We start from the raw sequence: 19,191 nt of genomic DNA on the forward strand, positions 1-19,191 counted from the left end.
CCATTTGTAGCTTAACAGAACCTCAAAACAAGGAGAAGAACATGTAAGCATGGGATAACAAGTTAATAACGTTGGTGGAATTTACAGCGACGCGTTCAACCTGGAGGATAAACGCAGTTCAGTACCTAATGCTGGAACTAGGGCGCAGATTCAACTGCGTTCGACGCGCCAAGCGCAACCAGACAGGCCTTGAGCAGGCAGAGCAGAGACTGTATGAACAAGAGTACTACGCTACCACAGGGCACCCGCGGAATCTACACTTCGGTTGAAGGACCAGCTCACGTAGAGCGCGGCGGATCACTGCTGGGGAGGGTAGACGGGCGCCGAAGCATGCCCCGGGGGAGCCTGCTGCTGCGGCTTGATCCCCCGGGTGCGCATGTACTGCAGGAACTGTCCAGGCAGCTCCTCCAGGAGAGATTGCACGACGGAGATCTGGCCACCTGCGCACAAGGACATAAGATCCGCCCGGCGATGAAATTGCATCAGCAACGTTATTATTCTGTGGCTGTAATGTGACAGCTGGAGTTGGTTGATGGTAACAAGTGCGAATGTGATGGGTGCAGGTTGCTGCTGACCTTGGACTTCCCTCATGGGGACAAACTGGACGATGTCGCGTGTCGCGATCCTCCCAGTCGAGCTCTCCAGTCGCTTACCGTTGTCAGCGTCCAGGATCTGCAGTGGAGGATTGTTAAGCACTTTAAGCGGACAGAAAAGAAGATCACAGGACAGTGTATTGCAATCCAACAGCATTTGTTTTAGTATCAGACAAAGTAGACAAACTTTCTGGCAGATGCAAGGGAAGGCGTGCCTGTAGATTCATCGAATGCATGGTACTACAGGTGCAATTAAAAAGGTGCAGAGCCGTGCTGCAATAAACTGCCAGGCTAAACTATGGACAGGTACAACATGCAACAGCTCAGCTTGAAAAAGCAAACATCGTGAGGTGTTGGATCAATTTTGTCTACAGAATGATTTCGCTTACAGCATAAAGGAAATGTGCATACTGTTTGATAAGGGTAAAGATGACAGGGAAATATTCAGAATATTTTATTTGTCAAGAATATTTTATTTGATCAGGGTAAAGATGAAGATTTTCGCTTTACCTCCATTTGTTGGAAATCAGCATTTCCAACGCCGACAATGAGAATCGACAATGGCAAGTCTGATGCCCTTACAATGCAATCTTTTGTTTCTTGAATATCAGTAAGAACTCCATCCTGCAAAAGTGCTCAGGTAAATAACACGGACCAATAGAGGTCATGTGCAGAAATCTCATTGCATACTGTGATAATGAGCAGGACGAAATATTTGTTGTTTGAGTATTGAAGGGACTGGCTTGCAATATCTGCAGCTCTGTTAATGACAGGCCCAAACATAGTTGGCCCAGCAAGAGAAACAGCGTAAAGGGAAGAGGTGTATGCTGACATGATGCCTTCAACTCCAACAACCTGCGTTCATAAATAAAACCTTAACATCAATGATGATCTGTCAATTATAAACACCATCATTAGGAGAATAAACAAAGATAGCATCAATATAAGCAATGAGAATGCTGTCAGTAATGGTTTGTGTGTTGCCCAGTTTGTCGAATGTTCAGCAAGATATCAGGAGCAAAAACACACATGATTGGCAATACCATAACTGCGCTAACAGACATAGTGACATACTAATTCCAAATCTACATACTATACTATCGTTCACATGATAGTCCATGATTATATGGTTTGAAGGAAATATAACATAAAAAAGTGTTCAGCATGGTTGGAAGATATGCTATGAAAACCTGACCTCAGAGTCATTTGTTGCTGTATTCAAGTTAAAACAGTGTGATACATGACCCTGTGTCCTTGCTCCAAAACCCCATGCAGGAAATCGCCTATCATTGTCATAGAACTGCAGAACTTCGCCCACCCCAAGTATTGCCTGGTGAATGAACCAATTAGCAAGCTTTTGCTGCCTTAAAAAAAAGGAAATCAGACGAATCCTAACCTGTTGGTATGAATTAGGTCTGCCAGAGGGGTCAATGTAGTGTAAGGACTGAGGTACACGGGGGTCACCATTTGAAGCTGAAATGGAAGTAAAAATCACAAGATCTTTAACACAGACAGAGCTGCAAAATATCATAAGATAAAAAACCGAACTAACCAGTAAAATCCACAGCCACCATAAAATTGAGCTCAAATCCACTGGAAATATAGTCCAAGAAAGTATGCTGGACTTTCTCCTGCAACTGATCCACAAACAATTGTCCTTTCATCTGAAACCAATTTATACAAATCAAGAGAAGTTAGTTTAAGTGATTTTTTTGTTCAGTATACCACAACATATAGGAAAACTCAAACCTTTCTTTGTCCCTTATGGCTGTAAAAATTTGCTCCAGACTTTGAGGCATATAGGTTTTCAAGCTGTGTAATTGTTGTCTGGAATGCCCTGTTATCAGACAACCAAGGTATAATTAATCTTTAGAAACAACGCCAGAAGATACAAATACTTCAGTAGTCATTTACGTACCCTATCAGTTCATGGTTACCACTGGACTCAAAATCAAAACACTCAACTAGCAGTGGGTTATCCTGAAATGCACAAGAGAGGGACAACACCAGGTCCAGGTCAACATTGAATTATGCATTGCTAAGCCATGCTGACAGAAATATCTTCATATCAGTAAAACTGCACTTACCTTGCTTCCATATTGCTGTGATGTTAAAGTGATTGGCCTCCAAACAGGGTTTAAATTGTTAATTACGACTTCTGTTTTGCAGATAGGAATGGGACCAGCAGTCTCTACCAGTTTCGAGATTCTCAAGAAGGGATCCTGTGTAAACAAGTAAGACTTTTGAGAATTGTAACTACTTCATCAGCTCATAACATTACTGTAGCAGTGAAGGAAATTTGTCCATACACTTTTGGAAAGCACATCTTTGTTTTCCAAGTTCAAGCAATGCAGCGTCATCTCAACTGCCATTCTTGAGGAGTCGCTTTCTTCAGCATGTACAGTCATTGTTCCATGAAGACCATGCCCACAATCACTTCGAAGATTCAATGTCAGGCTATGGTTAAATTTTGTGACAATCTGTGAAAGAAGACAAAAATCAGACAAGACATTAATGCCTCATTTCATATTTTGCAAATAATTAGATAACTTGTATAAAACAGAAAATTCTGCGACAAATTATTCATGGTATTTGCGATCATCAATGCAATTGATGTTTTACCAACCTCTGATAAGTTGCAGCAAGCTTCCCCTAAAAAGTCCTGTTGATCCAACTTCAACAGCTGCATAGATCAACAAATGCAGATTTTATAGGTTATATAGAAAATTATTGACTACAAATAAATCAAATCAACATTGTTCTCAGGAGCCCTCTCTTAATATTGCTTGATGAAACTTTCTTCACAAAATAATGCATACAAGTTGAGGTAGAAGGGAACTTCTATTCTAGGCTATTTTTACTTGATACTTTTTTTTCAAAAATAGAATTTGAGAGAATTGTTCTGCCAGCTAATCATACAACTTTGAAGCAAATATTTACTGTTCGTGTACAATATGTAGAATAACTGGTGATATACATTTGCAAATGTGACCATATGCAGAATATTGTAATTAAGTAAGAAAGCTGTTGGCTGATTTAAGCCGACATCCAGTAAGTAATTAAGTATTCGTCTATTCAATTTGAGTAGAGGAACAGAAAAAAATAACTAAATAACGAACTAAAGGTACATGATACTAATACCTTCACTGAAGTCTGGTGGTACTTTGTGTCAACATCATATATCCTGAATCTACAATGATTTGAAAAACTAAGTTAGTAGGACTGCAGGAGCTTAGTTCAAGCAATATCTACATATCTGTAATAAGAAACTTACATGAGTGGTTGGACAATCTCAAATTGGTAAGACATTGTAGCCTTTGTGATCCATGATGGCTCCAAAGAATTTAATATAACTTCAGTACGACCAATCTCCTCTAGCTTTCCCTTTATGTTAGTGTAGACTACTAACATAGGATCACTCTGGAGCAGGCATACAAAATGTTAACTTTTAAAGGAAAAAAATTCAGATGCGAAGCAATCAAGCAGGATTGCAATGTGACACGTTGTAACAAATAAATTTTGTGTGGGTTAGGTGTAAGAAAAGTGAAGATTGTATGGTCCGCTTGTCGGTAAAAGACAGGCATGTTGATATGGAACATAATAAAACTATAAACAATTACCAAATTATAGTATGTTCATTTCCACAACATAACGTATCACTTCCAACAAAGAATATCCAACATTACAAAACTCAGAGACACCCATTCCAGGACTGATTTATCTTAATTTTACAAGGAAATGCTATTATGCCTGTGGAGAACAAGACTTGTACTACCAAGATGGAAGCAAGAATATTGAGATTAAAGTACTTAAAAAGAATATAATCCTATTTTGCACCTTGGAAAAAGCATCCATGTTCCGCAGTTTTGTCGCTGAGAATGACAGCTGGAATTAGAGCAAGAAAACAACATATCAGCACATGAAATCCTCAGATTGACATCCACAATCAACTTGGCAACATGTATAGTATGCCATGTAGAATGAACTGGTGACACAGCATAATAGGTAGGACACCAAAAATTGAAGGCATTAAAAGATCGCTAAGAAAAACTTCAAACCAACCAACCAACAATTAAGGAATAGCCGTACATTTCCTATATGTCCAACTATCATGGTGCATGCACTGGCCACAAAGGGATATGGTAACAAGAACCAAGGAATGAGTGTAGAATGGTAATGCATGAGCCCACACGCCACAGCCCAGATATCTTCTTATGAGCAGCAGATAGCAAACTTATATTATTTGAACTGTTTCATATTTTATCAGAGAAGTAGAAAGTCTACAAAATAAATATTGACTAACTATTTATTAAATGGTAGGGAGTGTTGTCTGGCGTCACCAGGTCTACGTCAAAAGAAAAGTTATCACAGTACCAATCAGTCACTGGACACGTCCCATGGTTTAGTTATAAAGCAAAATATTTCCTCCTCCCCCCATCCAGCTCCTCCACCACCCACTCCAACTTAAAATGTATTTGACCTTTCCTAATCCCTTTCAGGAAAAGAGCCTCCGGTATGAAAGTTACCGAAAATCAATACAGAAATTTTCAGACACGATGCTAGCAACCAAAATTTGAGAAACCATAAATGTAAACTGAATATGTACTAGTATATATGATCTAGTTCGTACGCAAGCCGAAAACCCCAAACCCCACTTCAAACCGCAAGTACTTTAGAAGGTAGCAAACCAAAATTATTTTTCAACGCATTTGCGGAGTAACCCAGTGTAGTACATTTCGAAAATCATGGTCACATTTCAGCCGAGGATCCTGATTCCAATCTCCAATCCCGCCTAACCGTTTCGAAACGAGGCAAAACCCACCAAATTACGAAGCAACAAAACCCCAATTCCTCCCAAAACCAAAACCGCAACCAACCGAATCCCCTCTCCCAACCACTCCAGCCACCGGAGAACAGATGCAGCATGACTGCGTGCATTTTTCTTACCTCGATGGGGGTGTAGAGTCCGCGGAGGCCGCGCGCCTGGAAGAAATGGTCGACCGCGTCGTTGGGCCCGCCCTGCTGCGCCGCCGCACCCCCGTGGCTCCTCCCACCGCCGCCCCCGCCGACGGCCTCCATGCCGCCGCGGACGTCGCCGGCAACGGAGAAGCACCCGCCCATCCCCTCTCCCTCCCTCTCCCTCCCTCTCTCTCTCTCTCTCTCTCTCTCTCTCTTCCCGAACGTTACGAAATTGAGTCGACGAAGGAAGTACGGCACGAAATTGAGTCGACGAAGGAAGTACGGCACAACTGAAACTCTGAAAGCGCTGGAACGAAGAGGCCACCTTTGACGCTTGACCTTCGCCCTGCCGTGGCCCGATATTTATACCGGGATACCTGAAGTCCCCAGGAAATCGGTCGAGTTCCTTCCGTATCTTTTCCAATGAGAACGGTCCTTGCCTTTTATCTACTCAAAAAGAATTATTACTTACCTTTTATTTCTCCTCGACGCGGTCCGTATTTTACTCACGTGAGCAAACTTTTGGAGAGCACTATTTGAACTTTTGTGTGGGAAACAGGATTTGTTCCTAAGCGTCTTTGCCTGATTTATCATTGTGTAAAGTCAATGCGGTTTGTTTGGCTGCCAAAAATAGGAAAGGTGAATTGCTTTTAGAAGAAACCATGAAGCCTCACCCGGCTCACCTGGTGAGCGGGTGGGCGTATGTAGCGTTAGAATACGCATGAGAAATTATGAAATTTACACGGTTTTTCTCTATCATCTTTATAATTATTTTACTTCTAAGTTGTGACAACTCACTTGTAATTGCATGTTTGTGGAGCCCACACGGCTCCCTTCAATATGTGTTATATTAAGTTTGACTTCATAAATTAACTTTAAAGAAATGGAAGATGTACCGTAACTATGTGTAAATATGTACATATAATACACATTATATGCTATGTATACCGTATATGATAAAATAGTGAAGGATATATTTTTCATGCTATAAATTATCGATATATAAGAGTGCGAGGGCAATCAAATTGATTCCGAGTACCCGCATGTTAGTGGTGTTATGGCCTCGCACTCCCACAGTTAACTCACCCCACTCACCGCATGCTATGTGGGCAAATACGACATGTTAAGTGCTCGGAGTTGTGGAGCTCATGCGGTTTTCCTCCATTGATCATGAAATTTGGAAAGTCAAGATGGTCTGCTAGAAAATAGGAGAGAAAAAAATCCGAGGAATGATAGAATGGAGAAGGGTTACTTCACTTGTCACGTGAATGGAAATTTTACTTTTTAACATGGAGGCCAAACCGGCTCAAATTAGCCTAAAGGGACAGGGTGTGCTGAAAAGAAGATTTTGGAACAAGAATCGTTAGCTCACTTGATCATTAGTCATCGCCCATTGTGTTACCCGAGTCACCAATAGAGACCAAGTTCGTCGCACCTGCCATCAACCCATCACTCGGCTTGTTGATTGCTACTGCTTGCTGGGAGAGGATCTGGTGCTCCCGTGCTCATCGGACGATGCAGCTCGGAGGGCTGATGAAGATGACCGTCATATTTTTGGGGAATCGTACCCGCCGTCCAATAGCGCTTATTGTCACCAATAGTGCATATCGTCCGGGAGCACGGGACGGTGTGGGAGCATAAGATCTTTTCTCACTGCTTGCTAGGTTTGTTCGCGGAACGAGCCGTTGCATATCTGGGAAGGGAAGGGAAGCGCGGCTGCGCGGGGGACAACGGTTGGCCAACACGGGCGGGATCTGCGTGATAGAGAAAAGCGTCCTTCGACTGGGAACGGATGCGGGATCACGACCGCACGGCGTCGTGCGCGGTCAGGCTCTCTCACCAACGCACGCCGTCGTGTGCCAGAACGCGGATGGCGCAAACGGGTTTGGATACGAGGTGTTAAACTTTAACAGTGTCACCTCGGATGTTCGGATGCTAATTAGGAGAACTAAATATAAGTTAATTATAAAACTAATTGCAGAATCCTGTGCTAATTCGTGAGACGAATCTATTAAGCCTAATTAATCCATCATTAGCAAATGGTTACTGTAGCACCACATTATCAAATCATGGACTAATTAGGCTTAATAGATTCGTCTTGCGAATTACACTCCCTCTGTACAATTAGTTTTGTAATTAGCCTATATTTAATACTCCTAATTAGCCTCCAAACATCCGATGTGACGGGTGTTAAATTTTAACAACCTATTGCCACTTTTCGAAGAGTGAAGAATTTCTTCAAAGAGTGAAGAATTTCTTCAAAGCCGAGTACGTTAAACAAAAAGGATCTCTTACATACGATTGAGACCCAAAAATCGATGCAATCGCACGTGACGCTCCTGTCAAAATTGAATTAGCAAGACACTGAAAACACTCAGTTACCAAAATAAACTGATCCCGACAAATAGTATACTACACAGCAGAACAAGCTGAATACAGCATTTTCAGTTGCAGGAAGGCTGAAACCACAAATCCAAATGCAAATCAGTGGAGCAAACATTTAGAGAATACGAAACAAATTGCATAAAGATAACTAGACGACTCCCAACTCGTTTAAAGATGCCCAAAAGAGCACACATAGGTATTAAAGCATTCAAGTTTTGCCCAAGCAGATATAATAAGAGGGTACCTAAACAACAGACACATGGCACACCGCCAGCGGACCTTTAAAAGTTCAACGACAACAGCAATGACCGGGGACAAAACTAATATGTGATAGTGAAAGTTATCTAGGTATCGCAAAAGCAGACACAGGATTAACCACCAGGCGCATCATTTCTTCTTGGCGGCAGCCTTGGTAACCTTGGCGCCGGTCGGGTCCTTCTTCTCCACGCTCTTGATGACTCCCACAGCAACTGTCTGTCTCATGTCACGGACAGCGAAGCGACCAAGAGGAGGGTACTCAGAGAAGGTCTCCACCACCATGGGCTTCGTGGGAATCATCTTCACCATACCAGCATCACCGTTCTTCAGGAACTTGGGCTCCTTCTCAAGCTCCTTACCGGATCGCCTGTCGATCTTGGTAATGAGCTCAGCAAACTTGACAGCTATGTGGGAGGTGTGGCAGTCCAGCACTGGGGCGTAGCCGTTGCCGATCTGCCCAGGGTGGTTCATGATGATGACCTGGGAGGTGAAGCTGGCAGCCTCCTTGGCAGGGTCATCCTTGGAGTTGGAGGCCACGAACCCACGCTTGAGATCCTTGACAGCAACGTTCTTCACGTTGAAGCCAACGTTGTCACCAGGAAGGGCCTCCTGGAGAGCCTCGTGGTGCATCTCAACAGACTTCACCTCAGTAGTCAGGCCAGTTGGACCAAAGGTGACAACCATACCAGGCTTGATGATACCGGTCTCAACACGGCCAACAGGGACGGTTCCAATACCACCAATCTTGTACACATCCTGAAGGGGGAGACGCAGGGGCTTGTCCGAAGGCCTCTTGGGCTCGTTGATCTGGTCAAGAGCCTCGAGCAGGGTTGGGCCCTTGTACCAGTCAAGGTTGGTGGACCTCTCAATCATGTTGTCACCCTCGAAACCGGAGATGGGGACGAAGGCAATCTTGTCAGGGTTGTAACCCACCTTCTTCAGGTAGGAGGAGACTTCCTTAACAATCTCATCATAACGGGCCTTGGAGTACTTGGGAGTGGTGGCGTCCATCTACGAACAGATTATCAATAAAACATCATTATTAGCTTAACTGAAGAGATCGCATGAACAGCAGACAAACTGTATATACACAAGAACAGTATCAATTAATGTTAAATGGTACACAAGAACAGCAGACAACTGTATATACAGAAGAACAGCAGTCCATCTATAAACAGAATAGCAACATAAGATCATTATAGCTTATAATGGAATAGATCGCATGAACAGAAAGCAAACACTATATACGGAAAAACATCACATCAATCAAAATTAACTGCTACACTGCACTTCTTTAGGGAATAAACTTGTTTAAAGTTGCATCTCAACAGTAAGAAACAAATATATAAATAGGTAGATAATTATATATCACAGGCGTACCCAAGTTAGCTAGTGATGGCTATAACAAACATAAAGCAAGTACAAATACAGACCTCATCAGTTACGTCATCCTATTACTAAATCGTAACACAGCACATTATTAAGTAACAAACGAATCAGTTAAATGATGCGACACATGTGCTTGCATTCTATATGCATTACAAGTATTCCAATAGCTTCAGAACATTACTCAAAACAGTTAAACAAGAAACTTATACCAAGGTTATCGGGAAAAAATCTGCCAGAACATATATCAGATAATGCAATTCCATGAGGGTAAACTGCTATCATCGAACATAAATATAAACATTCAATAGAAGCAATAGGCACTTGTTGCACTTTGTCAAATTCAGTATACAACTCACATACTACTATACTAGCATTGTCATTGAAACCAATCCACAACACAATGAAAGAAATAGGCAGTACAAATTGAGTGCAAAACAAATAAATCTGGACTATAGACATGTGTATTTAAGAGTCTCTCAGATCATTAACCAAAGTGAGATAAGAATTTCTGTATTATACCTTGTTGCAGCAGCAGATCATCTGCTTGACTCCAAGAGTGAAAGCAAGGAGAGCATGCTCACGGGTCTGGCCATCCTTGGAGATACCAGCCTCAAAACCACCAGTGGTGGAGTCAATGATGAGGACAGCACAGTCAGCCTGGGAGGTACCAGTGATCATGTTCTTGATGAAGTCACGGTGTCCAGGGGCGTCAATGACGGTACAGTAGTACTTGGTGGTCTCGAACTTCCACAGGGCAATATCAATGGTGATACCCCTCTCACGCTCAGCCTTGAGCTTGTCAAGCACCCATGCATACTTGAAGGACCGCTTGTTCATCTCTGCAGCTTCCTTCTCGAACCTCTCGATCACACGCTTGTCGATACCTCCAAGCTTGTAGATCAGGTGGCCGGTGGTGGTCGACTTGCCAGAGTCGACGTGGCCAATGACCACAATGTTGATGTGGGACTTCTCCTTACCCATGGCTGCAGGTGAAGCTTGAACCGCTGCATCAGATGAGTCAATTGTTAGGAACACTAAACAGAGCAAACGAGCAAGTATCAGCACAGAATTCGGAAGCCAGTAATATAAAAACTTTTACAAGGCAGTAACAAAACAATTTTACAGACCAGATCAGAAACTAGATCAAACAAGGATGTTGCAACTATATAAAAATAAACTATACAGCAAGATACCCAGCAGCAGCCTCTCAAAAATAAAGGAATTACAGCAGCTACCTCTAAACATCCGATCCACAAGTATAACTAACAAATCAACCTACAGTATCTAAGCACTTATCCGGATCCTGATGAACCCATCCATAAGAATCAAATTCTCAAATCAAGGAACACGCAAAACCCACAAGCACTACGGAATCGGAGATGCAAGTATCAACAACCCAGTCAAAACCAGACTACCAAATCGCTACTCCCGCCAGCAATTAAATCCTCGAATCAAGCGATTACGCAAAGTCTAGAAACCCTGCGGAATTGGATATGAGTATCGACAACCCAATCACTACCAGACTGACAAATCGCTACTCGCACGAGCAATTAAAAATCCTCAAATCAAGCGATTACGCAAAATCACAAACCCTACGGAATCAGATACGTGAGTATCAACAGCTGCCCAATCACTAGGAGGCGACACATGAGAACATCGATCCCATCGCAACAGCATCGAGTAGCACAGATCGAGAAAGGAGGGGCCGCAAAGAAACAGCACCTGAGGAAGCGAAGGAAACGGCGTCGAGAGGAGGAGGCGGAGGCGCAGGTGACGGCGCGCTGGCGACTCGCCGCTCGCGTGCTCGCCCTCGCGTCGCTCGTGCACTCCCGGTCTGCGGCGGCCGACTGCGTCTGGGGGATTTGCGGATGGGATGGAGCTAGGTTTCAAGGAAGTGCGATAGGGCACCACGAATGGGCTATTTGGGCCAGAAAGTCATCTGATGACTGATGGGCTAAAAATGAGCAAACACAAGCCTTGTTAAGCTGTTATTATTCTAGCATTTGAGGGTTGAGACTACCAAACACACTCGACCAAAATTGAGTGCTATTCGGATAGAGATGCAACTTCAGGGAAAAGTAATAATCCCCTAACCTCTCCATTATTAGGCAGTATATTTAGTTTACCATGTTTGCATATGTGTTGGCTTCTGATTTAAGGTACCATAAGCTATTTTGCAATGCTATTTGGGATAAAGTGCATTTTTCACTATTCAGACAATCTAAACAAGATTGCCTGCATGTTAAGCATGTCAAGATTCAAACTTTGCAATCTTTGATCAATAATTTAACTATTAATTTTTTATTCACAATAAATATACTCTACAATGATCATTCTACAATGATCATAAGTTTATAACCATAAACAATACTCCCTCCGTTTCAAAATGCAAGTCATTTTGGTTTTTCTAGATACATAGATTTTGTTATGTATCTAGACATAATATATATCTAGGTGTATAGTAAAAATAATGTACGTAGAAAAGCCAAAACGACCTACAATTTTGGATGGAGAAAATATAATATAAAATAAATGAGTTCTCAAAGTGTTATTTTGAAAACTATACCAAATCATACTGTACCTTATAAACATAGACGGAGGGAATATTGTTAAAACAAGCAATTATTTGGCAAGGGGGACGAGCTGTTGGATAAACCTGAGCAAATTTAGCCTAGCCCGACCCGTGGCTTTTATAGGGCTGGCGCCCATTTTTTTACCCAAAAAATTGAGTGGACCAAGGCCGGTCTAATTATTTTGTTATTTATTTTCCAACCGAAAAAATACCAGGCGGCTCCGCCCGAGCCCGACCCGAAAAGGGTCACATTTTTTTTGCCCGAATTATTTCAGGCTTTTTGCCAATCCAGCCCGCACTTTGCTCAATACTATGTTGGTGTGACATTCCAAGTAATTAAGAGCCAAATCAAGAGAAATTAAGAAATAAATCAAAGAAAAATCAAATTGCTAAGTGTTAAACTCAAAGACAAATCAAAATTTCTAAATGTTGAACTCCCTTAGAATGGGGCTCACTTGGGTAGAAAATAAAAACAAATTTTACATAAGAACTCAAATTTTGACCAATATAAAAGTGGTAGGTTTCTTCAAATTGAGCAACTTTCATAATTGGTACTTTTCTGATTTTGAGTGGAAGGCGTTCAAAAACTGGGTTGAAGTTCGGCCAAAATTTAAGTTTGATTCAAAACCAGTTTGACCGGCGTTCTACCAAAGTTCCCTCGATTTTATCTCCAAATCCGTCAAGTTTTTCACATGTCAACCTTTATAGAAGTTGGAGCCTATAGTTTGAACTCCAACTTTTGTATTTGGAGTTTTGACCGTGTAGTTCAATTTTTGAGAGAAAATGCGCACAGAAGATCAGCCCTTCGCGCGCCACACGGGAACGCCATGTGCGCTAGGCACGGTCACCGCGCCGCCCAACCGCCGGCATCCCAGCGACAGCACAAGCGCCGTAGCTGGCCAACCCGCGCGCATGCTATCCTTCCCCCTGCATGCCATATTCTGGCCGGCCAATCGCCGTTCGTGCGCCATGCCGCGCACTGGCGCACCGCACGGCCGCCGACCACTCCCGTGCGCCGCCCACTGCTCGTCCACCGCAGCGTCGCCCAATGCGCAAAGACCCTGCGCTGGACGTTCCACTCCCTCTTCCTCCCCTTTGCCACTATAAAAAGGGCAGCGCCCATACTCGCCGGCCGCCTACCCGAAACCCCGTCGCCTGCCATTGCCGCCGCCCCGTGGAGCCCTCACCTCCGGTCACCACTGCCGCCACCTAAGCACGCCAAGTACCGCCCTGACCCTCACTCCACCTTCCTAGCCCCACTCCCGGCCACCACCGTTGCCGCCCTCGTCGGAGCAGAGATGGAAGCGGCTATGCCGCCACTGCCTCGCTGAGTGCCGGCGCCGGTCACCCTCCGCCCCCAAGCCCTACATCGGACAAGTATCTGGTGAGCCCCTCATCACTCTCCGCCCTTAGCCCACGCCCCCACGGCGGCCCCTCACCGGAAGCCCGAGGACCACATTACGAACTTGAGTTTTGTCCTAGGCTTCTAAGTGTAAATATGTAGGGGTCTTGTTGTGAAAGTTTGAAAACTCTAAGGGTCCTGCTGTAAAAATGAAAACTCAGATTTGAATAAAATGCATTTAAATGGCTGCAAACTTGGAAAATGCCTAGAAAAATATATAAAAATGATAAAAAGGTGAAACTTGTTTTTTTAGTTCCTGAGGATGTGTAGTTTATTTCAAAAATGTTCATGGGCATGTTACTATTGCATATCTGATGCTATAATTTATTTTGTTCTAGACCTGTTAAATGCCTTATAAATTATCTGATGACCTAAAAATTGTGAAACCAATTTTGTTAGCTTCCATTTAACATGTATGTTCCAGATCTACAACTTGTGTTAGTAGAATCTATGGTGCTCATATTGTTTTAAATTTAAATGCTTGATTGCTGTCTTAATATTGTTATTTGCATGATAATTAGTGGAAAATAGATAAAAATGCAAAGTAAATTTTGTTAGATTCTTGATGCTCATGTCTGACTAGTAAAAATATTTATCCTTGTGGAATATGCATTTTTGGTTGCTTAACAAAATGCATGTTGTTTAATCTCCTTATTATGGAATAAATAGTTCTCATACTTATACAATCCTAATAAATTCACAGTAGTCTATGATAGTATTGAAAACCCTCCTGTAAAATTTGTATACTTAAAATGATGACAGGAATCTAGTTATAAATCATTCTTGATATCTGCAAAATGACCATATTTGATTTTTAGTAAATTCGGTGGTTGTCAAATCCATCTCAAATTTTTACAGTAGATTTCTTGTGTAGGGGGAAAGCTCTTGTAAATCATTCATGTTCATATACTAGCAGATGCTTCCTGAACTTTTATTCATGTTAAAAGCTAGTTTAGTTATGAATGATGATTGCTACTAGGATTTTAAGCTCACAAGTAATTATTTGTGTTCTTTATCAGTAACATGATCACTCCTAAAAAGGTTACTAAACAGTACCAACATGACACCCACTATTGTCTTTTGAATAATAAGTTTCTAAGAATTTTATATGTGTACACAATCACCATCAAAATAAATCTATGTTTTCTTTCTAACCATGCTTGTTTTGTGAAGAAAAGGAACGGTTATAAACTTGTCTAGGTGAATGTGACCAAAATAAAGAGAAATGTTATAAACTTGTCTAGGTGAATGAATCTTATGCATATGCATCCCGGAGCCTAAAGAAGGACACCCTCCCACTGAGCTGAACCTGATCGAGACGAACCAAGACCCAAACCAAGATTCGGAAGAGCCCAAGGCTAACTTAGGACAAGAAGGCAAGCCCAAGAGCATAACCCTGATTTCTAAAGTTATACCATATTCTTATTACTTATGTTTGTGCATTAAGTTCATAGGAGTTGTATTGAAACCTTAGTTGCATGCTCCTAGTGCCAATGTTTTGAATACTAGCATGTTAGGTCACGTAGTTGCTATGCTAAATAGGGACACGGTAAAAGTCAAGTGATTTCCTATCACTCGCGAGCTATAGGAGTTGTCTGTTTACTTATGTTGGAATCATAAGGTTGACGGGCGGGGCTGGGTGCTATGTTCCTGAAATGGTTGACGCCCCATTTGTATAGAGGAAAATTGCTAAGGTCAAACCGTGTCGGTGTTCATGGTCAAGTGTTTGAATGTACTAAACACATGCTGAGAGTATGGGGGAATCAGTAAGTCTAGTACTTGATTGAACCGGTGTGGACCTTTTTCCCCGCTCTCTCTGGGACTAGGTTCCCTTGGTGCATCATGTGGGTATAAGTGCAGCCACGGCACGGCGTCGTTTCGAGGACTGGTGGGGCCTTGTATCCAAGGAAGTGGGCTTTGGACAAGCGTCATGGATCGATGGGAACCGTTGATAATATGTGAACCTGTCATGGTGCACATATGCCGTGTGTTTAGATCCACCTTGCAAGGTTAAGAAATTCGATTCGAATCGTCTGCTTCTCACAGTTTGGGACTACTTGATCACTATGCTGCATTGAGTAAGAAGATGAACAATGATGATGCTTAATATTGATGCTTGACGCTTGTTCTACCATGTTTGCTTAGAATAGGTGCTTATCTAGAATGGTTAATCAACTAGAACTTGATGCTAAAACTTGAAAGTAAGGATCCACTTTAGAAGCTTTTGGCAAAAACAAACCCCTCAGCCAAAAAGCCTTGCATGTATAGGAGTTGGTGGATTAGATGCCACCTGACGGCTAAGTCTTGCGGAGTATTAGTATACTCAACCTTGTTGTGGCTATGTTTTCAGGTAATGATGTTGATGATGTGGTTGCTAGTGTGACTTGGCCGTACCAACTCCCTCCGGGATGAACGGTTGAGTGGGACCCGTCCTCGGTGGGCGAGGATTGTGGTGAGTGATGTCATGGATGGGTTCACCATGATACTATGTACTGTCGTTAGACTATCGTTTCACCATGATACCATTTGAACTCTGAACTACTTTATGATTTGAACTCGGTTTGTAATAAATAATTTGAGACGTCTGTAATGTTACATTTGGATTGTTGTAATCTCTGGGCCCATCTTCGTACAAGTACTATGTGCTTGTTTTGATTGGAAATACATGGTTGTATTAGGTGAAACCCGATAGACTACCATTTTTATCCGATTAAAGTGTCTGTTCGTATTTGAGGTGATATTTAGTACACTTTAGCCGGGTTAATTTGGGTGGTTCTGCCACAGCCGGATTGGAGTAGGGCCTATCTCTATTTTTCTATGTGCATATAGAAGGCATGTCATTAACTGCCAAAATTAATCCTTGTTATTTTTAGAAGAATGTTGGATTTTTTTTTGGGAGGGGGGGTTTAAAATTTTAATTGGGAACCTTGAAACTTACCATCAAGAGTGTGCGCCTCTTCAGTCTTCAGGTGGTATCGTGTTTCCATGAGTAGGAAGAATTCGGAGTCTTTTGCAATTTACTCTTTTCAGATTGTAACTTGATAAGAAGTTGGGACTGAAAAGAATAACAGCTAGGTGGTATTCACTGTTCAGACTACCTTTTCCGCATGTAGAGTATGTTTCAATTATTCTTCTATCATTTTGCTGTTGCATATGGACATGTTTCATACTACCTTCTATTAGACTAATAATTATGAGTTTCACAAATAACAATTTTAAATTCACCAATTCCATCCACTTAAAAGTTGGGACCTAGAAAATAAAAAAATATAAAAAACATTTTAATTTCCATTGGAATAGAAAAGGTGTCATGCTCATCCTAAATAAGGCAGAACCAAGTGCACGTATAACCTAAGCCAATATCACCCTACCACCCTCGCAGGTTAGATATAGGGGGTGTTTGGGAGAGGGGTGCTAAACTTTAGCATCCCCACTTTAGTCCATTTTAGTCACTTATGCTCCCAAACAGGTGAGCTAAAACTGGTGGACTAAATTTTAGGCCCCCACTAATCCCTTAGTCACTTGGGGTAGCACATGTATTAGTTGATGACTATGTTTCATAAGTCATTGACATGGAGATGCTGAACTAATAATGTGGGCACATGTGGAGACATGTGCTAGGACTGACCCAACACGAGAAGTAGTTCTCTCTTTAAACAACATATACGCTTTGTCCTTAGACCTGAGATTGTCGCATGTATTCAAGATGTGGATCGACCTACTTAGGGGCTATCAAACGCTACGCCGTAACAGGGTAGTTATAAAGATAGCTTTCGGGTTTATCAAGAAGCATGCTATGAGACATGGTCAATCAAGATGGGATTTGCCCCTCTCTGATTGAGAGTGATATCTCTGGGCCCCTCGAGTGATCGGATCTGAAAATGCATGGCCATGCTACGTACGGTTAAGAGTTAACCTACAAAGGGATTCCGAATCACAGGATCGAGAAAGAGCGGTCGGCTTGAAGCTAGACCAAATATCGTGAGGCAAAGGGAATAACATGTATATTATGTTGTGATGGTTCGTCTGATATGATCTTCGTGTGCGTATAGGAGTTGGCACGTCTTGCTAGAGGCCGCTACCGACTATTGGGCCGAGTAGGAGTACTCGGGCCATGTCTATACGTATCCGAACCCATAGGGTCACACACTTAAGGGTCTGGAAGCCCAATTCGGATGTGATCCGAGTTGGATTAGGTTTAGAAGTACTAATGGGCCTCGGACTCAGAGGCCCGTTAGGAACCTCTATAAATAGAGGGGTGGGGGCGCCCTAGGGTTTACACCTTTTTGGCGAAACACATCTGCTGCGCCTTCCACGCCCTCGCCTGTTGCAAATCGCGGATCTAGCAGTCCGGCTTGCGACGCTTCCTCCCTGCACGTGTGGATACCTTGGAGGTGTTGCGCCTTCAGCACTTGGACAAGCCGCCGACGAGCCACGACGAGCCGCTGACGAGCCGCGGCACGAGAGAGATCTTGCTGCACGTGGACGAGCTGCTGAGGAGCTACTGGACGTCGACGTGATCGACTACGTACGACTATGCTGATCCACTTCGGTGCATCGACGCGAATCTACATCTTCCGCACCAGTAGGGCGTCGAGTGGTAATCCCGTGATCCTTATACGGCAGTTTTCCTGGTTTACGCGGTAGAAAATTTTGTTTTGCGCTAGTGTAGCCTACCTCGTATCTCTACAATGGTATCAGAGCCGTAGCTGCTTTGTTTTGGATTTGGGATGTGGGCATATGGAGATATGCGAGTTTTCAGTTTGATCTATGTCCAAGTTTCGTGTTCTTGCTGCAATGGTAGTGTAACGACATACTCCTACCAGTCGGTTTCCGCCATCGGAGTTAAGTGATACATGTAATTCCAGTTGCAGTGAGCGAAGATCAATGTGATTGGTCGAATCGAAATCCAGGTTCATACGCCAGGTGCATGATATGTGCAGGTCGGAATTTTTGCCGTGTGCGTATGCTTCGGTAAATCAGCCGTAACTTTTCGGTACGATCTCGGATTGGGGCGAATTTTATATGAAAATTGATCTACAGAAAAAGTTACACATGAAATTCAACCGCTTCGCCATTTTCGGCGAAATTAGATTTCCCAAATTTGGCTTGGAATATGGAGTTTCGGGCATCCGAAGTTTGGACCGTTAGGACACTTAACTCTGTTTTGCAGTATGTATGTATGTATCTTGTGATCAGTATGGCCCCTTTGTGTATGTGATGCATGTGTGTAACTCATTCGTGACCTGCGTGTCGCGCGTACGGCAACACGACAGGAGCCATATGTGTTGTCACCTTAATATATTTAATGGTCCGCGTACTAATCTGTGATGATCCAAGCAACTATGTAATCTTCATTACTAGCTTCCTTACTAGCTATTAGGCGTAATAGCATGTTCTAGTTCTTGGAGGACTCATCACCAGGAGGATGGCGCACATGGAACATGGAGATGGAGATCACCATGGTGAACAGGTTCTATGGAGATGGAGATCACCATATGAAAACGGGCCATACTGTGTCACAACTGTGTGAATGCTATTCTGTTTATGTTTTACTTTCTGCATGCTGTGATGTTAGAAGTAGAACGATCCCTCACAAAGTTTAAGTAAGTATGCCCTCCCAACTAAAACTT

General features: G+C 42.7%; 2 protein-coding genes across 3 annotated transcripts; both read right to left on the reverse strand.

Moving 5' to 3' along the window:
• Positions 1–32: 32 nt before the first annotated feature.
• LOC117850996 (protein BONZAI 3) lies at positions 33–5,729 on the reverse strand. 2 transcript variants are annotated; one of them, XM_034732892.2, is made up of 16 exons: positions 5,541–5,729; positions 4,431–4,478; positions 3,868–4,013; positions 3,735–3,783; positions 3,220–3,276; positions 2,903–3,073; positions 2,681–2,815; positions 2,512–2,573; positions 2,343–2,430; positions 2,146–2,257; positions 1,990–2,066; positions 1,789–1,923; positions 1,284–1,448; positions 1,104–1,217; positions 576–672; positions 33–440 (listed from the first exon to the last, which is right to left on the reverse strand). In XM_034732892.2, exons 1-16 carry the CDS (start codon positions 5,712–5,714, stop codon positions 298–300), a joined length of 1,773 nt encoding a protein of 590 aa, XP_034588783.1. In that variant the 5' UTR covers positions 5,715–5,729; the 3' UTR covers positions 33–297. The 2 variants fall into 2 exon arrangements, with proteins under 2 accessions (XP_034588783.1, XP_072148901.1); XM_072292800.1 differs by lacking the exon at positions 5,541–5,729 and adding an exon at positions 4,683–4,721.
• A 2,342-nt stretch (positions 5,730–8,071) lies between these two features.
• On the reverse strand, positions 8,072–11,467 carry LOC117850314 (elongation factor 1-alpha). The gene is made up of 3 exons (XM_034732142.2): positions 11,307–11,467; positions 10,104–10,588; positions 8,072–9,206 (listed from the first exon to the last, which is right to left on the reverse strand). The coding sequence occupies exons 2-3, from the start codon at positions 10,563–10,565 to the stop codon at positions 8,325–8,327; spliced, it is 1,344 nt and encodes a 447-aa protein (XP_034588033.1). The 5' UTR covers positions 10,566–10,588; positions 11,307–11,467; the 3' UTR covers positions 8,072–8,324.
• Positions 11,468–19,191: the final 7,724 nt, after the last annotated feature.

Source organism: Setaria viridis, chromosome 3 (genome assembly GCF_005286985.2).
Source record: "Setaria viridis chromosome 3, Setaria_viridis_v4.0, whole genome shotgun sequence".
In the NCBI taxonomy this organism is placed as follows: Eukaryota; Viridiplantae; Streptophyta; class Magnoliopsida; order Poales; family Poaceae; genus Setaria; species Setaria viridis.

Bases quoted from the DNA above. Each gene is read 5' to 3' on its own strand.
- LOC117850996 (XM_034732892.2), bottom strand. From the start codon at position 5,714: ATGGGCGGGTGCTTCTCCGTTGCCGGCGACGTCCGCGGCGGCATGGAG. The intron at 3,277-3,734 runs GTATTAGTATCA...TGATCTATGCAG, and splicing joins ACCACCAGACTTCAGTGAAG to CTGTTGAAGTTGGATCAACA. The intron at 2,431-2,511 runs GTACGTAAATGA...GTCTGATAACAG, and splicing joins GGTAACCATGAACTGATAGG to GGCATTCCAGACAACAATTA.
- LOC117850314 (XM_034732142.2), bottom strand. From the start codon at position 10,565: ATGGGTAAGGAGAAGTCCCACATCAACATTGTGGTCATTGGCCACGTC. The intron at 9,207-10,103 runs GTATAATACAGA...ATCTGTTCGTAG, and splicing joins TGATCTGCTGCTGCAACAAG to ATGGACGCCACCACTCCCAA.